The sequence below is a fragment of the Pyxicephalus adspersus genome, chromosome 3 (genome assembly GCF_032062135.1).
Source record: "Pyxicephalus adspersus chromosome 3, UCB_Pads_2.0, whole genome shotgun sequence".
NCBI classification, from domain to species: Eukaryota; Metazoa; Chordata; class Amphibia; order Anura; family Pyxicephalidae; genus Pyxicephalus; species Pyxicephalus adspersus.
In genome coordinates this window covers 43,523,066-43,544,340 of record NC_092860.1, presented here as the reverse complement: position 1 = coordinate 43,544,340, position 21,275 = coordinate 43,523,066, and the positions used below count along the sequence as shown (strand labels likewise).

General features: G+C 39.2%; 1 protein-coding gene across 1 annotated transcript; it reads right to left on the bottom strand.

The window, feature by feature from the left end:
* Positions 1 to 5,387: 5,387 nt before the first annotated feature.
* On the bottom strand, positions 5,388 to 11,354 carry RPS6 (ribosomal protein S6). Its single transcript, XM_072404390.1, has 6 exons — positions 11,224 to 11,354; positions 9,521 to 9,652; positions 9,212 to 9,422; positions 8,944 to 9,090; positions 5,793 to 5,950; positions 5,388 to 5,518 (listed from the first exon to the last, which is right to left on the bottom strand). Exons 1-6 carry the CDS (start codon positions 11,227 to 11,229, stop codon positions 5,423 to 5,425), a joined length of 750 nt encoding a protein of 249 aa, XP_072260491.1. The 5' UTR covers positions 11,230 to 11,354; the 3' UTR covers positions 5,388 to 5,422.
* Positions 11,355 to 21,275: the final 9,921 nt, after the last annotated feature.

The following is a 21,275-nucleotide window of genomic DNA, read 5'->3' as shown; positions in this document are numbered from 1 at the left end:
GACGCTGGAGAGGGAGATCGGCGGACGACGATCGACGGAGGACGACGCTGGAACACGAACACGACGCTGGATGAGCACAGCGGGACCAGGTAAGTAAGGATGGGAAAAAACTCGGGGTTAACCATCCTAGCCATTTTTTTTGCACGTACGAAGGTCGGGCTTAACGGCTAGGAGGTTAAGGAAAAGTACTCCACCAAAATCCCTTGTAATTTTTGATCCACCTCAGGGTTACTGAGCAAGGAATCATTAAGTGACCATCTAAACATATCAAGCTTAAGGGAAGGCAAAAGGGAAGACAACATAGCCCAAACTGTGTCATGATCAGACCATGAGACCGCCAAGATATCTCAAGATAAAACCAAGAGCAATGCTTTTTGATGTATTAAAATATGGTCTATACAGGTAAATAATTGATGAGGATGAGAGAAATATGTGTTCTCCATTTCTTTAGGATGTAGGTCCCTCCACATATCTGATAACATTTCGGATCAAACCAGATCCAGCAGTTTTTTTTGGTGTAACATCCCCAAATACAACCGAATCCATAGATGTTTTTTTCTTGTCAATACTTGGTATTAGTGGAACATTGGTTTCACCAAATAGCTTTGCATATTTTTGTGCTACAAAGTCATCAGCTGTTCAAAAAAATGCAATTGATTAACATTAGGAACATAGTAGGACACTATTGTCACTTTAGCGTCATTTAATGTTCTAACCAATATCAAGTACCAACCATTTTCATCCACCACCTGTCTGTGCAATTGAAATAACTCTGTTTTCCTAAAATCAATGAGCACCCCTCCATGTTTTACTGCATGAAAAATTTTTTGGACAGGAAGAAGTAGAGAAGTATGTCTCTTGTAGACATATTACATCTGCTTTACGTGTATGAAAGTAGCGAAATGCTTGTGACCATTTAACTGGGGAAATAATGCGCTTTACATTAAGGGAGAGTATTGAATTTACCATTTCTCTACCAAACATTTGTAAAGTATAATGCCTGCCCAACATGAGAAACAAAAGGAAAAAGAAACAGACTAAGACGGGAGACACCAAACAAACAAAACACTAGACACTATGCATAATATATACGCCCAGGTATGTAGAACAGAGACCTGCTCTCGCCCCACATCTGCCCCCTCTGATTATGTAAAAATGCAATGTAAACAAGAGAAGACAGAATTTTTTCCGTCACCCCAAAAATGACGTCAGGTGTAACCCCCGATTAAGTGGCGGGGCATATCCCTCACGACTTACAAAGATGCACAGTTACTTCTATACCAGGACCAAGGCCCAATAATAAACACTGAATAACATCAAGCAATTATCCAAATATTTAACTAGCTATTAGAAAGACTATTTTTACTCCTAACAAATAAGTGCTTAGCATCCCGAGTAAGCTAGGAGATTTGTATCCAAACTTATTGGAGCATTTTATCTGTTTAAAAAGAGGCATTCAAACATTATGAGACAACATTATTTTCATAACCCCTAAAAAAAAATGAGAGAAAATAAAAATAATTAATTTTTAAATGTTGCTCTGAGAGAATCTTAGGCGTTTAAGTGAATCTGTGGCCTTACACTTCTTAGTCCTCTATTGCTGGTGTACTTCAGAAAATCGTGATATTGAAGGATTAGGGTTTTATACAAGGCCTGATTTCTCATATTGATCACAGACATAAAGTCCCATTTCCTGAAAACGATTTCTGGCCTCCTCTGGCAAAGAGATAACTTGTAACTTGCCCCCATATGTGAATAACAATTTAAAGGGGAAACCACATCTATAAGGGACCTGCTGATTCTGGGGAAATGGTTTCATCTCTCTAGGACGCAATATCGTTGCTGGAGCCAGGTCCATAAAAAGTTGGTAATTGTGACCTTGAAAAGCGAGGGGTTCCTTCTTTCTGGCTGCCTTTATTATCACATCTTTAACATAAGGGTAATGCAATTTACCCATGATATCCCTTGGTGGACCATCAGCTTTTGGTTTTACTAATGTGCGGTGTGCACGATCCAATTCTAGTTCACAAAAAAGGGCAATCATTGTTGTATTAAGATCAATTACACTTTCTGGTAAACCACGTATACAGAGGTTAGAATGGTGGGCCCTGCTCTCATAGTCCTCCATTTTATGATGTAAAAGATGTACCTCCTGTTTTAGATACTCAATGTCCTCTTCATGCCCTTGTAGGGCAGTGGTAACACCATCTACTCGCCCCTCTAGTACTGTATGCTTGCCCAATTCTCTTAGCCCCTTTGTAAAATGCTCTGTAATTTTCTTGGTAGTATTTTCCAATGCTGTATGCAACGTTAATTGAAATTTTTCCAAGACTTTCTGGATCTGAAAACTGTTGATGCACAACTTTTGCTGGTGTTGAAGGCAAGCTCCCTGTATACATCTCTGGTTCACTCACTCCTCTTCTAACACATGTGGGGAGAGGAATCCGCCATCTTGGCTTTCCTGCATGCTGAGGCTGCCTGTGTTATCATACGCTGCTGCCGGCTCTTACCGTGGGTCGGCATCCGCGTTCTCCTGCTGCAAGCCTCCCTTTGCACTGCTCTTACTCAGGGAGCCTCTCGAAGTCAAAACCGCCGCCTGATATGCCCGCCAGCCTTGTGTGTCCAGGTGTAGAGCGGAGCCGGCTCAAGATTCTAACATCCGCCTGGTCCGCGCATGCGCCCTTGGGAAGATTTCACTTCTAATTCCAGTTATTAGGCACAGGTCCTAAACTGTCCTCACTCCACATAAAGCAATACAAGCTACTGTGACTATGTAAAGCACAACTGTTATAGGCAAACCTTGATAGCCTAATAAAAAGAGGGTAACTTTTCTAAATCCATGTGTCAGGGGTAAAAGCCCAGAAAGCAGACTATATTAGTTGAAAACATTTGAAAAGGGAGTCCACCAAATCTGCCAACATAAGGTAACCCTTTGACAAAAGCCTTGAACACAATGGTAGCTCAGTTGGATTGCTACGCTATTTTGCATTGTGACTCCCTGGTGGGATGCCCTATCTTCTTTTCCATCAACAGTCTTCTAGTATTTGTCAAGTATATCAATGGATTGCTTTATACATGGTTAAGGGCAGGTGTATGTGTTGGCAGTCTGTTGAATATAAAAATTTTATTTTTTGCTACTGTTGGAAATGTTTAGAAGCAGGGTCATTCTTCCTTGCCTAAAATCCTCAAGAAAAATCTTAAAGTTCATAAACTCCATAAAACCAACAGTGGCCCAAATTTCTAATGCATATTACAAAATATTTGCATTGTTTATCAGAAGCTAATTTGATTCACAAAAGTGTCATACCCAAAAGAGGTACAGATCACACCTCAGCTGCCAATTTTAGGTTCATTTCCCTCTTAAGTTGATCTCAAAAAAGGACACATTTCTGCACTATAGACAGCCCCTGACCAAACTAGGAGATCCATTGATCTAATTTCAGTTATTGTTTCCAGTTGGGTTCTGGGTCTTCAAAGACCAGCCATGCTCCTTTCCATAGACCTCCAGATGATATTTGATTTCTTGTAGTTATTCTTGGTTTCTAAAGCGTACCTAAACTCAGTGCAAGATCGGGTGACTGATACAGAACCTGGTAAGCATTTGTCATCTGATGTAAAGCAGAAATTTTCAGGACACATAAGGCTTACATTTGATCATTTTTAAAGCTTAGCACATGGATTTTGATGTGCATAATTTTCAAGCTTCAGTATGGTCATGTTGCTTTTTTTAATTATGTTTCAGTAGCACATTATCTATGTTAGTTCACTTCTGCATTCTTCATGTAGTACAGTATCCCAAATGCAGCACAGTTTCTATAACTAAATGCACATTAGTGAATTAAGTGCAACTACACCTTCAGATTTGTTGCACATTCAAATAAATGCAGAGCTTGAAAGCTTGGGTTGAACACATTATAGTGGACCTGACCAGTGTAAATAAGTCCTGTATCAAAAATTCAAAAAACCCAGCATGTTCTGACACGTGCTCCCCCTGGTTCCTGTGACATGTCCTGCCCCGCCTCAGGTATGGGTGTTGTTTCAACTGTAATGCATACTTGCTGGGTTTGTATTCTGAAATGTATTAATTTTGGATATTTATTAAATTTCAACATATCAATGCTCAAATAATTCTCTTCTGAATTTGAAACATCAATGGCATTAGAACTACAATTCAGGGCAACCTCCATAAAAAAAACAAAAAATACATCCAAGAACAATCCAGCTTGACATTTCAGTATGTTGCTCCTCGCTGTAGAAAGCCTTATGAAAACACCTCCTATGCATAGAGGATGAGGTTTCAACACTTAAGTGGAAGGTTTCTTGGAGGATGTAAAGCACATATTTTATAGGCTATTGCTTAGAGGCTGCTCTTTATAGCTGTTTGGCCCACACCATATTGCTGATTATTTCATGTACCAAGATCATGAGAAGCATCAAGGTGCTAAAGGAACAAAAAGAGGAAAATTCTGCCGGACAGATTACTTGTAAGTAAGCAACAAAATATATTATCTTGCATGTTTAGTTGTCCCGCTGAACAAGAGATAAGCTGAGCAGTTTTATAGAGCCAGGGAGATGGATTACATTTTTTTTTTAAGTGTTATCACATTCTCATTTGAAGAAAAAAGGTATGAGGTCTTCATATATTTATAACCAATGCCTGTCAAAAAAGGATAAATCTCCTAATGCTAACAAAACGGTGTGATAAAACACCGTTGAAGGCAAGCAAAATATTCTAGCTGGAGTTTGGCTAAAAAAAAAAAAAAAAAAAAAAAAAAAAAAAAAAAAAAAAACACAGGCTGCTTTTACTAAGTTACACACCACAAATGATCATATCACAGATGTAGGAAAAAAGAATTGCAATTCTCACGTGATAGGACAATTGGGAGTTGTGATTTGACATTACTTTGAGGTTTGTGAGAGCAGTAAAAGAACTGTAGTTACAGTGGTCATTTTTATTTTATATAGCTCCAACAATCCAGTGTTGCCGCCTGCTATACCTGCCTTAGGTAGAATACAGCTATCTTTATTGTGTAGCCCAACTTTGAGACAAAGAAAATAAATGCCAACCTTAAAAATTGCCACAACACCAATAATTCCCATTAAGCCACACTTCAGACAACTTCTTGAAGCTGCCATGAGTAAAGCTTAACTATAGGAATGAATATACGGCCTATATTTATAGATGATGTAATTTAACAATATTAAAAAGACAGAAAAAAGTGTGCCAAGCATCCTAAATACTGCCTGGTATATTACTAAGCAATCTTCAATAAAGTTAAAGAAACCAAAAAGTTTAATTTATGTCTAGCAGTTTTCAGGAAACCAGATCAAATCCATAGTATAAGAATATACTTTTGCAAACATTTCAAAAGAACTGCACAAGTTGGTCATTTACAACAAAATTTATTTAAACCATGAGGCTTTACTTCTGGCTGGATTCAGATTTAGATGTGGAGGCTCTCAGTGATGAAAGTCTACGCCTCTTAGCAATCTGCTCCTGACGCTTCTCCTTGGCTTCCTGAAAGAGTAAAAATAAACAGGCTTATTTCATATGCAGTGCTAAAGCGGAAATGTAGTCCCAAACATTAAGCTAAATGTAAAAAAAAAACACTGATAAAAAAAGGCCATAATGACAAGAAAAGATTTTCTTTTTCTTTTTAAAAAAACTTAAATAACAAGCTGCCATTAAATTATGTGGATTACTAAACTACAACGGATTGAAACCTATTGTGAAAAAACAGGAGATGAGTAGCTCACTGCATAATAAAAACCATTTGAATTAATGAACGTACCTTTGTTCTCTTAGCAAGGAGCTTGGCATACTCTGCTGCTTCCTCCTTGTTCTTCTGAGTGCGCTGCTTCTTCAGAGCAATACGTCTGCGCTTGTGCTGGAGAACTCTAGGTGTTACAAGACGCTGGATCTTGGGGGCCTTAGTCCTGGCCTTCTTTCCTGCAGACACAAATGTTACAAGTTACAGCTCCCACTTTCATTTTTTATAGGGATTTGATACAAAAGTATTTTATGCTGTGCAGTTTTTTTCCTATTCAAAACAAGTCTGATGAAATGTATACCAAAGTGAGAAAGAGCTCTTCAAGGCAGAGTCCTCTACTCCTCCTGTGTCATTGTCTGTATGTGTCTCAGTGCTAAACACAGAAAATTGCAGGCGGGTGGCAGCCCCTGTATTGTGACCAAACTCATCAGTAACAATCCAAAAACAGCCCTGTGGTTGCTCAAAAGTGCCAGGTGGTGCACCAGGCTAAAACGGACTGGGGGAACACTGTCTGTCATTTGCAATCCCTATTACAGCGCTGCGTAATATGTTGGCACTATATAAATCCTGTTCGTTAATAATAACATTTGCTGTTTAAAAAGCAATGCAACCACTTTTAGAATCTTTACTTAGCCCACCAGTGACTAGAATATAGCTCACTGCATGTTTGGCCTTCACCATATGATAGCTCCAGGTCATCCCCTCTACTTAGAGAATCCAAGTGCTTATTTTTACACCTGGAGCAACAACTGAACCATTTATCCCCCCTGGCGTTTAATTTGTCCTTTTTTTTTTTTTGTTTTTTTTCGGAAAAAACCTTACATTGTTTTTGATTGAAAATTTATTAAAAAATATATATATATATATATAAAGATGTCTTTGTATTGATTCAATACAGCTATTTTGTATTGAATCGAACACAAAATTATTTGAATTTCCAGCCGCACCTCTCGCACACATCAATGCATGCCCTGGCGGAACATCACTGCACTCAACGGCTGAAGATCCGGAGAAGAGGATGCCGCCAAGGATGAGATCCGTTGTGCAGGACGCGATGGGACAAGGCAAATTTGTTTTTAGCTACACCAAGTGTGGCTCGGGGTTACCTTTTTTGGGTTGGGTGGGGTTAATATATTAAATATAAAAATGATAAGGTGGCACGTGCCCACAGTGCAACTATTATAGGGGAATTGTAACCCTAAAATGAGCAGAACATGTAGCCACTGAAGCAGGCCACTGTAGTATTGCAAATATGCAGCCTCTCTCTATAAAGAGACAGTGAGAATGAACCTTGAAGGCTTGCACAAGCAGGGCAGTACAGATTAGGTATGTATTTAGAATAATTATATTCAAATGGTATCTTCCTTTAGCATCAATTTTTGATCTTGCAGCTGTGCGAGTTTTGATTTTTTCAATGTTCGTGTTTTCTACGTAAATATTGGCATTTTTATTGTATACATATGCAACGCCTTCCACACGTTCTATAGCTGAACTTCAGGTACAATAAGATCACCTACATAACCTACCATGCAACATTCAACAATAGGCACACCTGCTAGTTCACATGCCAGGATTAGTACAGCTATAATTGTATTTTTAGGCCATTCATATTTGTGCACTGAGGATGTGTCTTTAGCCCACTTGTCTTATGACCATTACCAAAATGAAGAGTTGTGTTTTGTGAATTGCCTGGTGAAGTAGGCACATGAACGCAGCGTTTTGGTCCACAAGACCTGCAGAGCTTCCCTCCCAACAGCCCTGAAGTATAGAGGGAGATGTAGTAATCCTGGGACTCCATTTCCAAGATCCCATGGATTATGTTGAGTCTCCACTTATCCCCCTGGCCATTTAGAAAACAGTCTGGTGGAAGGGGTAATATACATGGACTTTGAGAAGAGCAAAATAAATAACCCAGGTGCACTTATCGTGTGCAGGGTTGTACAAAAAACATTTCAAATATATATAAAAAAATAAAATAAAGAAACCGAAAGCTTTTGAAAATGTCATGTTCATAAAACATGAAGCAATTGTCTGTCCATAACTGTATAAGATAGTGAAAGCTAACAGCTATTCAACACCAATGCACAGATCAAAGCAACAACCTACTTTCTACAAATAGGATGACACCAGGTCAGTGTCCCCACATCAGCAGCTTTATGCTGCCTCATCTCCACAGACAACTCAACTTCCCATTTCACAGTTGGGTCCTCCAACATCAGAGCACTTGCAGGACACAAATCAGAACAGCTGCAGATCTGCGATTCCTAAACAAGCTGAGTATTGGAGTTTTCAGTGCTACATAATCCCTATGCATAACCTGCATGGACATCCTAATCCTGAACATCCTGGAAAATGGGAGAACACAGCATCTACTACTTCTTATATGGGTTATATGGGCCATCCAAAAAAAAAAAAAAAATAAGAATAAGGACAGCAACATTTTATAAGGATGACTACTAAAAACATTTTCTGTAACTGTGCATACAGACGTGTTTTTATTTACTCAATAAGATCAACTGCACCACTGGCTACAATCCACAATCGGTATTTATTTTAGTAGCACAATGGGATGCAAAGGCATCAAAATTACCTAGTCACAGATGAAACAATAACGTAGATAACTGTGCGGTAATTATCTGAAGACCTGAACTGTATTCTCATTCTAGGTCAGTGCTTACAGAACCAACCAGACCAGAAAACATCAGATTACATGGTTTCACAGTGTTGGCGCACTTTAAACCCATTGATACTCACCTGTCACCATTCCATTACAGATTCCACCATAGTCTTCCTTCTCTTACACAGTGCGTTCTTCCGCCATTGATTGATTGGCCAAGCTGGGATTAGAGTTAATTCATTCCCTGCACCCACAAGGGAACCCAGGACTGCTGGGTATCCCAAACACTGAGCTGTGCACAATGCACACCTCAGGGAAATGACATCTGGACAGTGATCAGGTAGCATTGCCTGTCTCTTTCTGCCATAAACACCTGACTGCCAACTTTCAAAGTGGGACTAGGTTTTTTTTCTTTTTTTTTTAAGATGCTAAAATGTCTACAGGTTATACGTATTTTACGTTTTCATGACAAAAATAAATTTGTATAAGGAATGTAAACATTTTCAATTTTCAGTCAAGGCCAAAAACACTCTATAGCAGGCTGGTGAAACATACCTTCCTTAGAAAGAGGCTTCCTAACCACATATTGGCGTACATCATCTTCTTTGGACAGGTTGAAGAGCTTGCGGATTCTGCTTGCCCTTTTGGGACCCAGACGACGTGGAACGGTGTTGTCGGTAAGGCCGGGGATGTCCTTCTCACCTAAAATATACAAACCAGTATATTATTCACACCATATTCACCATAAAAAGTGTTACTATCTCCTGTAATTCTGCTCATAATGACAAGTCCGGAGACATGTAGGAATTCCTGTGTTACTCACCTTTCCTGACAATAACCAAATTCAACACGCTCAAGTTTGCATCCACAATACAGCCGCGCACAGACTTGCGTTTACGCTCGCCAGTCCTCCTGGGGCGGTAACAGGAGTGACCCTTGCTGAGAAGCAGACGAACACGGCTGTGGGTGAGAACTCCCTGTTTCATGGGGAACCCTTGCTTATCGTTACCTCCGCTGATGCGCACAACGTATCCCTACAAAAGAAGCCGCAGGTTAAATGATTACTCTGCTTTGTAGTCAGCACACACAAAGCCTCATCACACAACACCTGTAAAGGTGAACAATTCCTTACCTTCCATTCCTCACCCAGGGGATCAGCTGCAACTTCTGTGGCCATACGCTTCTCATAGAAAGTACGCAGCTTGCGCTCATCATCGACTTCAATCAGCTTCTGGCAGCCAGTGGCTGGGAAAGAGATATTAAGCTAGAACAGAAAGACAGACAAGGTAAGAAAACTCCATCCTTCAAATCTACTTTTCAGCTCAGCACATGCTTTCAAGCAGAAGTAAACCGTCCTGCAGACCAGTCTGTTGGGCGGTCTCTTCCATCGGGTCCCACACCACCCAGTATCCCGTCTTTTGCCCTGCACAGATGGAGCGCCGGGTGCTGCCATTCTCTCTCTGCCTTCCTACGTTGCCTGAACTCAAACTGTGCAGGCGACAGATCGCGTGACGTAGATTGGAAAAAAATCTTGCTGATCTTACTGCGCATGCGTGGGATCGGCAATTGTTATCCCGGGAGACTCAGTGCTCCCATTTATTCTTGATTGCCTGCGCATCTTGGGCATGCGCAGAAGGAGCCTTTTCGCTCAGAGAAAAATTTGCCCATTTGATGCACGCGCAATGAGAGCGGCAAATGATTTGCTTCCATCTTATGTCACACGCGCTTGTGCCTGTGTCAGGTGACATAGGATGAAGAACCTGAAAGAGAAGGTGAAGCCACCCAGAGCGCCGGCTCTGGGACAACACAGGATCCGATGCAGCACACCCCCGGAGTGATCGACTGCACTGCAGGATTGAAGGTAAGTGTATTTTTATTTTTGAGTTTAGTTCCTCAGTGCTGCACCCTTTTTTTTTTCCTAAAACACAAACACAATTTTTACTTTAAAGAGTAGTCTACCCTTTTATGGAAAGTGAAGATTCTGAGTTCAGGTACGTTTTAACTGTGTTACTAGCACCAAGTTCCTAAAAACGTCTGCCTGTCTATATTCCTGCCATATCAATTATATGCAACCAGGGGTGTCCTGAACATTCAGACACTTACCAAAGTCTCCCAAGACATGTAATGTAGCTTCAGGTGACATTATTTTTAACTCTGTTGATCCTGCCATGAAGGGCCTAGTCATCATTTTCTGGTATGACAACGCTCCATCTCAGTCTACTTAATGTACTCCTGTGTTGTCACCCTGTTGCCCAGCACATTACACAGCCATAGAACCCGAGGAAGCCCCCTGAGGAATGTAATGCAGCCATCCCAAGTCCAGGCATTAACACCAAGGTGCAGCAAAGGATGAAAACAAAACCAAAGTTATTTCTTCTATAGAAGCTTGGAAACTGTTCCCAATTCACATTGCTTTAGCATCCCTAGCAGGGAATCCTAGGAAGGGTTGTTATGGGAAGTCATTATGTGATATAAAGGTAGCAGGACCAGGACTTCACTCAGCAAGCAGATCAGTGACAGCACAGGCTGAGCCCAGAACCCCGCATAAAACATGTTCCTATCACACATGGCCCGCACATTATCCAGCACACTGACTTGCTCACTGCTCCACACAGGCACACCGCACACGCTGGCAGTACACGGCCCACACAGCCGCCATGTTTCTGCCGGCTCCCATCTCAGCACAATCCACTACCATCCGACATGTAAATATCCACCGAGCCGCCCAGTCAGTCAGCCGCTGCATCCCTTACACTCAGCTCCACAGTTCCCGCATAATATGTGCCGTGCCAAAGCGCTAAAACCCAACATTTTATTCCTCAGTCCGAGGCTCACCTTCATGTCTGCACAGCCTATCTCAGGTCCCCAACCGGAAAGAGGCCGAGCTTCCGTGCACAGAGCTCACATAGGGAAGGGGAGAGCGGCCAACGTGACGTCATCCAGAAACTCGCAGCCCAGGTGGAGGCGCCCTCTGCTGTATGGAGGCGACACTTTTATTTCACAGGAAGCTGACAGGAATTGATATTTATTTTCAGTTGTTATAATGTAAACATGAACATAAATATATAAAATACAGACAAAGCTTCTAAATGACTTTTATTTAAAGGACTGTCTCACTCCATTGTAAATAATTCCCACTTTCCTCCTCAGTTGTCCTTTTTTTTTTATTTCACCTTTATATTATTACACAGTATTTATATAGCACCATCATATTACATAGCGCTGTACAAAGTCCATAGTCATGTCACTAGATGTCCAAAGAAGCAGTCTAATGTCCCTACCTAAGTCATATGTCATTGTCACAGTCTAAGGTTCATTTTTATTTGGGGGGGGGGGGGGCAATTAACCTCACTGCATGTTTTTTGGAATATGGGAGGAAACCAGAGGAAACCCGGGAAAAACCTGCAAACTCCATGCAGATGGCCAAGATTCGATCCTGGGGACCTAGCGCTGCAAAGCCAGGGTGCTAACCACTGAGCCACAATGCTTTATAAAAATATAAAACTTAAATATAAATAACTTAAATAACAATAAAACATGTAAATTCCTAATGATTGCATTTGGTAATTTGAAATTTCAGACATTACCCCTAATTGTAATTGAGGGACTAACCCTATTTTAGAATCAAGTTGTCCTGCATTTTAGGTGGATATATACACCTCTATCACAAATACAATATTTGACTAATAAAAAGCATTATTTTGTACTAAACATTTCATTCAGACTCTAAATTATTCCATTTGGTATTTAGAAATTATAATGGAAAAGTACACACAACATATTTTGTTAATTTTTAAATTGCACTTTTTATATCCAGTCATTATTTGCATATTATTTTTTCAGGTTTGCATAACTGGGGGTGCAAAAAAACAAACAATTGGTCTACATACTTTGTTATAATATTAATAATATTATTATTATTATTATTATTAAAAATAATAATAATATAAACAGTGTTTTTTTAGCGCCAACATATTAAGCAGTGCTGTACATTATTAGGTGTCCCTCTTTTTCATGTAGGAAAGCTGGGCAGAATGTAATATTGATTATAATACCAACAATGATAACAATAAGTGACAAGAACAAATGTGGTTTGATGACATTATGAGTAAAAGGACCAGCAAACCTAAAAGAATTCAATTTTTTTCCAAGAAGAAGTTTTTTTGGGCTTTTTGCTCCTTCGACCATGAGCTGAGTGAGGGAGAACTAAGAGTAGCACCAGACAACCAGAACCAGAAGGAGGGGGATGCTGCAGGGTGAAAGGCATTGTTACTGTGGAGTGAACCAGCCAGATGCCCACCAGACCTACAGCACCACCAACCATGCCTCCTCCTTCAGAGCCAGGAGCACCTAGGGAAGATTGGGGCTGGAAGCATTACCTACTTGTCCAGAAAATAGGCTGCTCACATGGGCTAGCCATTGTCACCGGGAGAAGTACCTTGCTGATGTGAGTGGCATCAGTTCCTTGCTGTGATCAGATGTAATCTAGGAGTGAATGGTTGGATGGTGTTGTACAGCATACTTGGAATATACCAACATATGTACACAAGTGAAACTTTCACTACTGGAAACAAACTGTCCTTATTGTTTCCAGTGACAGATGAATGAACCAGCACTGTACACACAGCACCCTTTCTATTCTATGTAGGGATGAGGACAAACAAGCAGAATATATATGACCTATTAGTCATTCAAGAACCCGATCCATGAATGATGTCAGGAGACCACTAAACACGTCAGATTCTCTACATCTCACTATGTATGATGTGAGATTCATCTGATGAATCTTTATAGCCCTGATTTTATGTACTGATGGTATGTGTCCTCAAAGTATAGATAAGGGCATTGCACCAGGATAGAATAGCAGGATAATAAAGCATTAATGAACTGCTGGAGGCAGTGCAATTATCTTATTAGAAGCTACATTTTTTAAAGTGGGCTGTACTGATGAGTTTAAATACAGCACCAAATGGTATTTCATTACATATTGATGTGTGTGTAACCTCAGAGCAAGAGAAGTGGAAATTAGTGGGAAAATAGAGAAGAAATGTAGTTTATCATAGTTATTGCTGGGCTCTGAGGCAGCCTAAACCTGTAGTAAAAAGCAGTTTCCTTACTGCTAGCTACACTCCTGTCTATAAACAGGACCAAAACTGTTTTATTTCTTCTCCATAAAAAAATTGAAAATTAAATTGGTAACCTTGTTCCTATGACTAAACTGGGGCTCACCAAACTGCTCAACATAAACCTGTATTATAGTTCCCTGAAAATAAAATGTAGGTGCCTTTAAGTCATATATACTATTATGTTTTTAATTTTAAATATCGAATAATGTACTTTCCCGGATTAGAAAAGGTCATTTTTAGGATTTGTTTTTTTTCCAAATGACTAGGGGAGAGTTAAAGCTACTGTAGTTGTTTGTGCCATCTGTGTTCTAACAAGAATTGACAAGATATATTTCCAATGTGAAGAAATGTTTGGCAATTCTGGCAATTGTTATGGGAACAAGTCTCCTCTTTGGATGATTTTACCTCCATTATTTTTCTGGTGGCAATTCAGTTTTTTTTTATTTACCCTCACCTTTTTTCCTGGAGACACTGGTGCTTAATACAATTAGGAATGAATCCCCCTAATTGGAACACAGGTAGCAATACAAAACAACCAGGGTTCCAACTCCTCAGAACTCCAATCCCCAAAAGGTTTGTCTTTAGTAATACTTTAGCTTTATTCCTCATTGATTTAACCTTTTTTAGGTTGAAAGCATCTTCTTTAGACTGTGTTGAGATCTTGGCACCAATGGACTCTGAACAAAAATATAGCACTGTAATATATTCCAACCACCTTTAATGAAAATGAATAACAGTAAAAATGTGAATGTATATATATATATATATATATATATATATATATATACACATAAACACCTTACCTTGATAACTCCAACAACGAATATTTAGGATTGTCGTGAGGGAAACTTTATGTTTCTGTTTTCTAATGCTAAACCTATTATTTACTTTTGCAGTCCCATCTCTATGTTTCTGTGTGTTTTGTGTAATATAAAGTTTGCTTATTTACTTTAGCTGGTATACCCCATGAAAGCATTTAATTATTTTTACTTATTTATTCTGTATTAGTATCCAAAATGCATTAGGAGGTTGAAGGGCACAAATATTGATTGGTAAATACAAACTTGCTTAAGTGTAAGCCTGACCTTGAGTTTTGTGGTGCTTTAATGTCAATGATTTATGTCTGGAAGGTCCCCTCCATCATTTTGCTATTTGGTTCCCTGTTTATTCTACTCACTTTCAGGTTTTAGCAGTTGGGCTCTATTATTTTCATCCGTTGGCCCTAGCCATGCAAACAGTTCCAGGCATTCCATGGCCTTGATAATCAAATGTTACCTGTGTTAGGTTCATAGATGCAGGCATGTAGATTATATGCTCAGCATTTTTTGATAAAGGTCTTCAACCACATAGGTTTCTGTCTAACTTTGTTGATTTCCTGTTTGAACTTGCTTTTAAAATGTAAAAAACTGCACAGAAGTAAAGCACACAAACACAATTTAATCTGATATGGAATATGGAATAAAATGTCCCTGCTTTATCATTGTTTTCACATATTACAGTAGTGATAACATATTGGAGATTACACTGTATATGTTTTAGAGGAAATAGTTCAAATGCCTTTACTGTGCAAGAGGTCTATAGCACTAAAGAGAGCTGCAAAAAAAAAAATGAAACAAAGGAAACCACAGTTCACTCTAGTTCAGTGACCTGCTTGCAAACTATATAGGGATTTGTCATCAATCTTTAAGGCATTTCCCAGATACGTGCAGCAATTGAGAGGATGTTTTGCTTTAGTTTTAAATCCTGGATATCAGAATTCCTGTGATTCATGTATATGAGACCGTTGTATGCTGGCATAGCTTCTGAGTGTACAGCAGCAAAACTATTAGTAAAAACATAACAAATCAAGGCTATGCACTTTTTACCAGAATAAATGTTAAGGCGCAACTTCAGCCAAAATGTTTTCGTTCAGGCTAGTACATTTGTTCTGTCTATATTGCTGTCAATGCAATTTTGGGGGCACACATTGAGTATAATCCAATTAAAGCAATTTGTTAAAAAAAAAGTGTATTAGTCATGCGTCAGGGTGTTGGTCACAAGTATAAAAAGAGTTAACCTATCCTGATTTTATCAAATTTGCCAAAAACATTGTTTAGCTTCTACTAACTGCTAATAGAGATTACTCATTGCTGCTTGTGTCCTCTTCTCTACTACTTATAAATTTTGTACGTGTTTGAGAACCAATACTATTTACGTGTTAGATCATTTAAAACGTAATTTGTACGCTTAAGAGACTTCCTAAAGAACAGCACATGCATGTGTGTTTCTTATTGACTTCACCGGATGCATCCTTAGCTTGTCAGCTTTGCGTCACTCTTGTAATTTCAAGGAAGTGTTCTTATCTTGGCACCAATGTTCCTACAAGTTTAAAGCTCAGATAATGTTCACACAGCTAGGTGCACATTGTTGTGAACATATTAACTTGGTCAAAAAGGACACTGAATAGCAAAGAGCATAATTATTGGGTAAAAGCGTGTTAGAAAGCAAAGTTTTCTATATTAAAAAAGATAAAACAATAAGAAGCTGTATTTGCAAATACTCATTGGATCTTTTGTCAACTGATTCCCTTAAAAGACAGCTACATTTCCATTTTTTACCTCTCCTGTCTCTTTTTGCCCAACATGAAAGACTTTTTTGTATAGTTTTAGGTAAATTTATAGGTTTAGGTAAATTTATTTATAGGTTTAGGGAAATTTACATTCATAGTTATCATTTTTCAGAAAAGTATGTTGTAGGTATATGTAAATGCATTTTAAAACAAAGTTTAATTTGTAAAAAAAACTTTAAAGCTATCTATGGTCCAACTAGAAATTACTACATAATACTAAGTAACTAGAACATATCCTAGGATGTCCATAAGCAAATATAGTACTGACACGATATAGAACTTCATTGTAAAAATCTAGATACCTAACCTAAAACGATTTAAAAAGTTCTAATATGTAGGCCAACAATATATCATAACATTGCAAACCATATTTAACATATAATTAAAGCAATGTTGAATATTTATGTAGCTCCCACCCTCATAGGGGCGACTAGTTTATGCCCAGGTCCCTCCCAGCAGTGTAACATGAGAAACTTCACAGGCTTGTGTGTCTTTGTTTTAAGGGTACGTACACACGTGCAATTGTCCTCGTCCGATAATCGTCTCAGGGCCGATAACAGATGATAATTTTCCGTGTGTACAGCGCTCGTTGTCCATCGTCTGCACGACTGTCCTGGTAGATACATGGATGATGGACGACAAACAATCCTAATGGAAATGAAGGGGGAGAGAGCGCAGCCTGTGCCGCTCTGTCGTTGTTCATGCATGGTGCAGTGGTTAGTCATTGGAAAGGATCGTGAAAGATCCTTTCCAACGACAATGACTGCATGTGTGTTCAAAGCCTCCAATATACCCATTGAAAGATGGTGAGGGCAGCAGAGAGTGATTCTCATGTAGCCCTGTGAATAACATTTTCCTTAAAGTCCCAATCACGAATCTTAACATGAATGGGATTATGTATTCGAGTTCCTCTCCACTGGGAATCCCTCTCTTGATAGCTGAACTGTATCACTGCTAAGTTTTTCAGTTCCTCCGCCAGTGGGTTTAAACTTCAGGCCCTAGAGTCTATCAAGGCCACCTGCCCTGTTCTTTTACTTTTTCTGTATTCCATGAAAAAAGTACTCCCTTAACCCAGTTCTCTAGCTTTTAGCTTCTAGCAACTACCCAAATAAAAAGGTGCTAAAATATGTCATAGCCCGACTGGGGCAGTAATTGGCAGCTACCTTACCATAGATCAATACTGCTACTGCGACAATAGACAGCCAACCATCACTCCGCCATGGAGAACCAGGCTCTAGAACTGCCCAGAATATGCTAAGATCAACCTCGATATCCCTAAAGGGACATTGCTACACTAAAAGGCTCCTACACTTGCATCATTTGTAACTTTTTAAACAATCATCTATCTATGAAACATCTATCTATGAAATATCTGGAACCATAGCAAACTATTCGACTGGTATGGAGCCCACTGGCACTAAAGGTCCAGGGATGTGTACATTTCTGGACCCATGGTGACTCATGTAGCAAATATATTATATATATATAGTTTTATAACAAATAATACCCAATTGCAATGTCTTTCCATTGTGGTGGATTAGCAGAAATATCCACAATTTAGTTTTTTATTCCACTGTACTTCTCATACTCCAACAAAAAAAGCTGCCCCTTCTCCCCCTGATCAAATACAAAACTACTTTGTTGTCTGTAAATACTTAGTGAATGACCAATGGGAAAAGGGGGAGCAAACATCAGCAGTAAGTAGCCAAATTTTATTAATGGTAAAGTGCTGTATATGATTTTTGTTCTTTGTGTTAGTTATAATTTGTTTACTTTTATCTTAACATGGTATTCTGCTATAAAAAAAAAAGTGGACAAAGAACCCTTATGAACCTCCAGCATCTAGATATTCTAAACGTATTGTTGTTTATTGTGGCAGTTATATATTTTCTCACTTTCATGGGAATTGCAGTGAATCAGTTGTGCCAGACCTTGATTGAACTACTCATAAACTCATGCCAGGCAGTAGGAGTTACATGGCATCTGCAGATATTTGTACTGCTTTCTCTGTGCGTCACACATGGACAATGTTATCTGACTGTGTCAAATTTATTGTAATATTCCCAAATTCTGGGTAAAATGTAATGTTGTAGCACTTTGTTACAGAACACAGTGTCATTCAGAATGACCTATAAATTATGCTTCAACAATTGCAATGATGACAGTGAACTCTAAACTGACTTAAACTATCACGTTTATTGCAACTAGTATAAAAAACTACAACACTAACCACTTTTGCTAGGAGCATGCAGATGTAATACTAATTTTGGTAAATAGTAAAAATATGAAACAATGTGGTTGCAAACCCAGAATGTAATATCCCTTTTATAATACCTTTGGACCTACGGACCACTAAATGCATATACTCAGGACCGTGTATGTGCGGCATACACAACCCGCCTGCCGCTTTGAGCCTACAATTTGTACGGGAGGCGTGGTCCAAGGTTCAGGCCGGCGCACCGGCCAGAGCCACAGACCACCAACCGACCGCTGCCCTAATGCAATACCAGGATGCAATATTGTTATATTATTTGGTAGATCTAAAAAAATTAAAGTATAAAAAAAATGTAAAATAATATTAATAATTTATATCATGTAAGGTTAGAATGTAATTTTGTATCTTCCAAGGCCTTTTGACTTTGCCAAATCCTCATGCTACATGAGCCAGGATAACTTTTCTGGCAGTGCTGTGTAAAGTATGACCCTGACTGCACAGCCAGCAGCTTCTAATAGACCCTACAATAAAACCCACGCCATAAGGTCCAAACTACTCATTCAATGTATTTCCATGACATGTATTTTCCCAAATCAAAGAGAATCCCAGCAGTCATTGGCGGGTAATGTTGAAGGGTCTTTACTGTGCCACCCATTTATGGTGGAAAACATTTCATGTGTTAGGTTGCAGAACAAATCTCTGTTTGTACTAAAGATTTGCTATTATTTTCTTCATTCTTCCACTCTAATCTTAGGGTCAGTACCAAAAGCCTATAAACAATAGTTCCTATACAGTAGGATCAATTATATTGGTAAACAATCAAACCCTCATAGGTGCCTATGAGGTAGCAATAAGGTAGCCTAACCTCTCTGGCAGTGTGTGGTTGGGGTTTATTTTTAGTGCCAAAAGTAATAACCCTGAGCCACACTGGTGGTGGAATTGCCAGGAAGTTTTTAAAACCTACCTGGTTCCCACATTCCAGCGCGATCCTCCAGCGGTGCCCGCAGCATCCTCCAGCGATGCCTGGCATCTGCTTTCCCTGGCGTTGCCGGCCGGTCATCACCAAGCTACACAGATGACGGTATCTGCGTCCCCTGCGTGTGGATGTTGGGGACGTGAGGCCAGGGGAAGCAGATGCCGGCTGGGGAATCTGCTTGCCAGCCTTTTACATTTAAAAATACTCATTATTCATACGGTCAGGGTGGTTATTATGCTCATTGATCTATTGGTTAAATATTTTATGGCTTGAATAAAAACACTTTTTTTTAACACATTTTTGTTTTCAAGTCTCCACCCTGGTATGAAAGATTCTTCTATATTAGCGTAATGCACAATGTCTAATATGCCAGGACACAAAAAATTGGCTTCACAACTGTTTAGAGACATTTAGAGCTGACAAACATTAATAAAACAGAAGTTTTGAGTCTCGCACAATGTAATTCTGTAGCTTACAGCATATTTTAAATTTCACTTCCTAAAAACATTACAGTACCTTTGTTTTTCTTAAAACAGTTTCTAGGGTTTACTTTATTGCAACACCTTCTATCATTCAAAATAGATTTCTATTATTTTAATGTTTATTAGAGCCTGAATTTGTCAATTGTGTTTCATCATTCTAACCTTGTCATATGCCTTTACTGGAGATTGTGGGCAACCTTGCCAACACGCATGGTATGGTCCCCCATTGACACTATCAGGAAATCGGTACTGGGCAAATATGTGAGTTTGTAAAGACAAGACATGCCTGAAAAAGAGAAGGTTAGCAGCACTTTATAATAACAAAACAGAATTTTATAATAAAAAAGACTAAAACCAATTGTAAGAATTTATACACAAATTGCTGTGCTTAGCTCTTTAAGGAGTTAAATACACTCATTGATAGTGTTACATACAGCTGCACAGCACTCATAATTGTTTTTGCAGAATTAGTGCATGGCATGATCAGCACAAGTGAAAGATATAAATCTCTGTTATACATGTGAGAAGCTCTAACATTGGTGTAATAGTTAGGACAAGTCCACTACTCTAATTTATGGGAGGAAATATGGCATTGTCATTGTCTAAAAGAGACATGGGCAAACTATGGCCCAATGGGGACGGTTCTCTGGCCCTTTGGGTGTTCCGCTGAGAAAGTGTACCGCAGAACAACCCATGATCACTGAACGACCGTACACACAATATTATTATTATTATTATTAAACACAATAGATAGAGAACAATTGTCACTCAATCAGATCCACCAGGACGGTCGTTCGTTTCCAGCGACATTCCTCATTGCTCATGGACCAGTCATTGTGCGCTTGTGTTGGTAACAATTATCGGCTGTTAATCGTTAGTTTCCAAGGATAAATATTGCACGTGTATACATAGCCTTAGTCTACACGAACGCTTCCCCAGCGTTTAACCTGAGGCTTAAAAATCCCATGTTTCAAATTCCCATGCATTCCCATAGGCTAGTCAACACCAGGGCATTTTCTTGAGGCACGTTTATGAAAGTTATAGATACTGTTCCTTGCAACCTTTTAAAAATTAAAACGTGGGGTAAAATGCTAAAAAATGCGGGTAAACGCTTCCATCGCTTTCGATGGGGCAGTTTCCCACATTTATAAGAGCTTGAAACATAAACACGGTAAAAACATGGGAAACCGTGGTAAAACCCGGCAAAGACATTTTCCAGCTAGCTTTAAAACGCTACTAAAGGTGCATAAAAATCCAGCTAAGAAACTAACAATTGACAACGGATCGGCCGATAATGTTTAGCAAAAAAATGCACAACGGCTGGTCAATGAACGAGGAAAGTTGCTGGAAACTAACGACTGTCCAGGCAGATCTGATTGGGTGACGATCGTTTGCTATCTATTGTGTGTACGGTCATTCAGTGATTGTGGATGGTTCTGTGGTACACTTTCTCCTTTACATGTCACTTCCTGCATTGTTC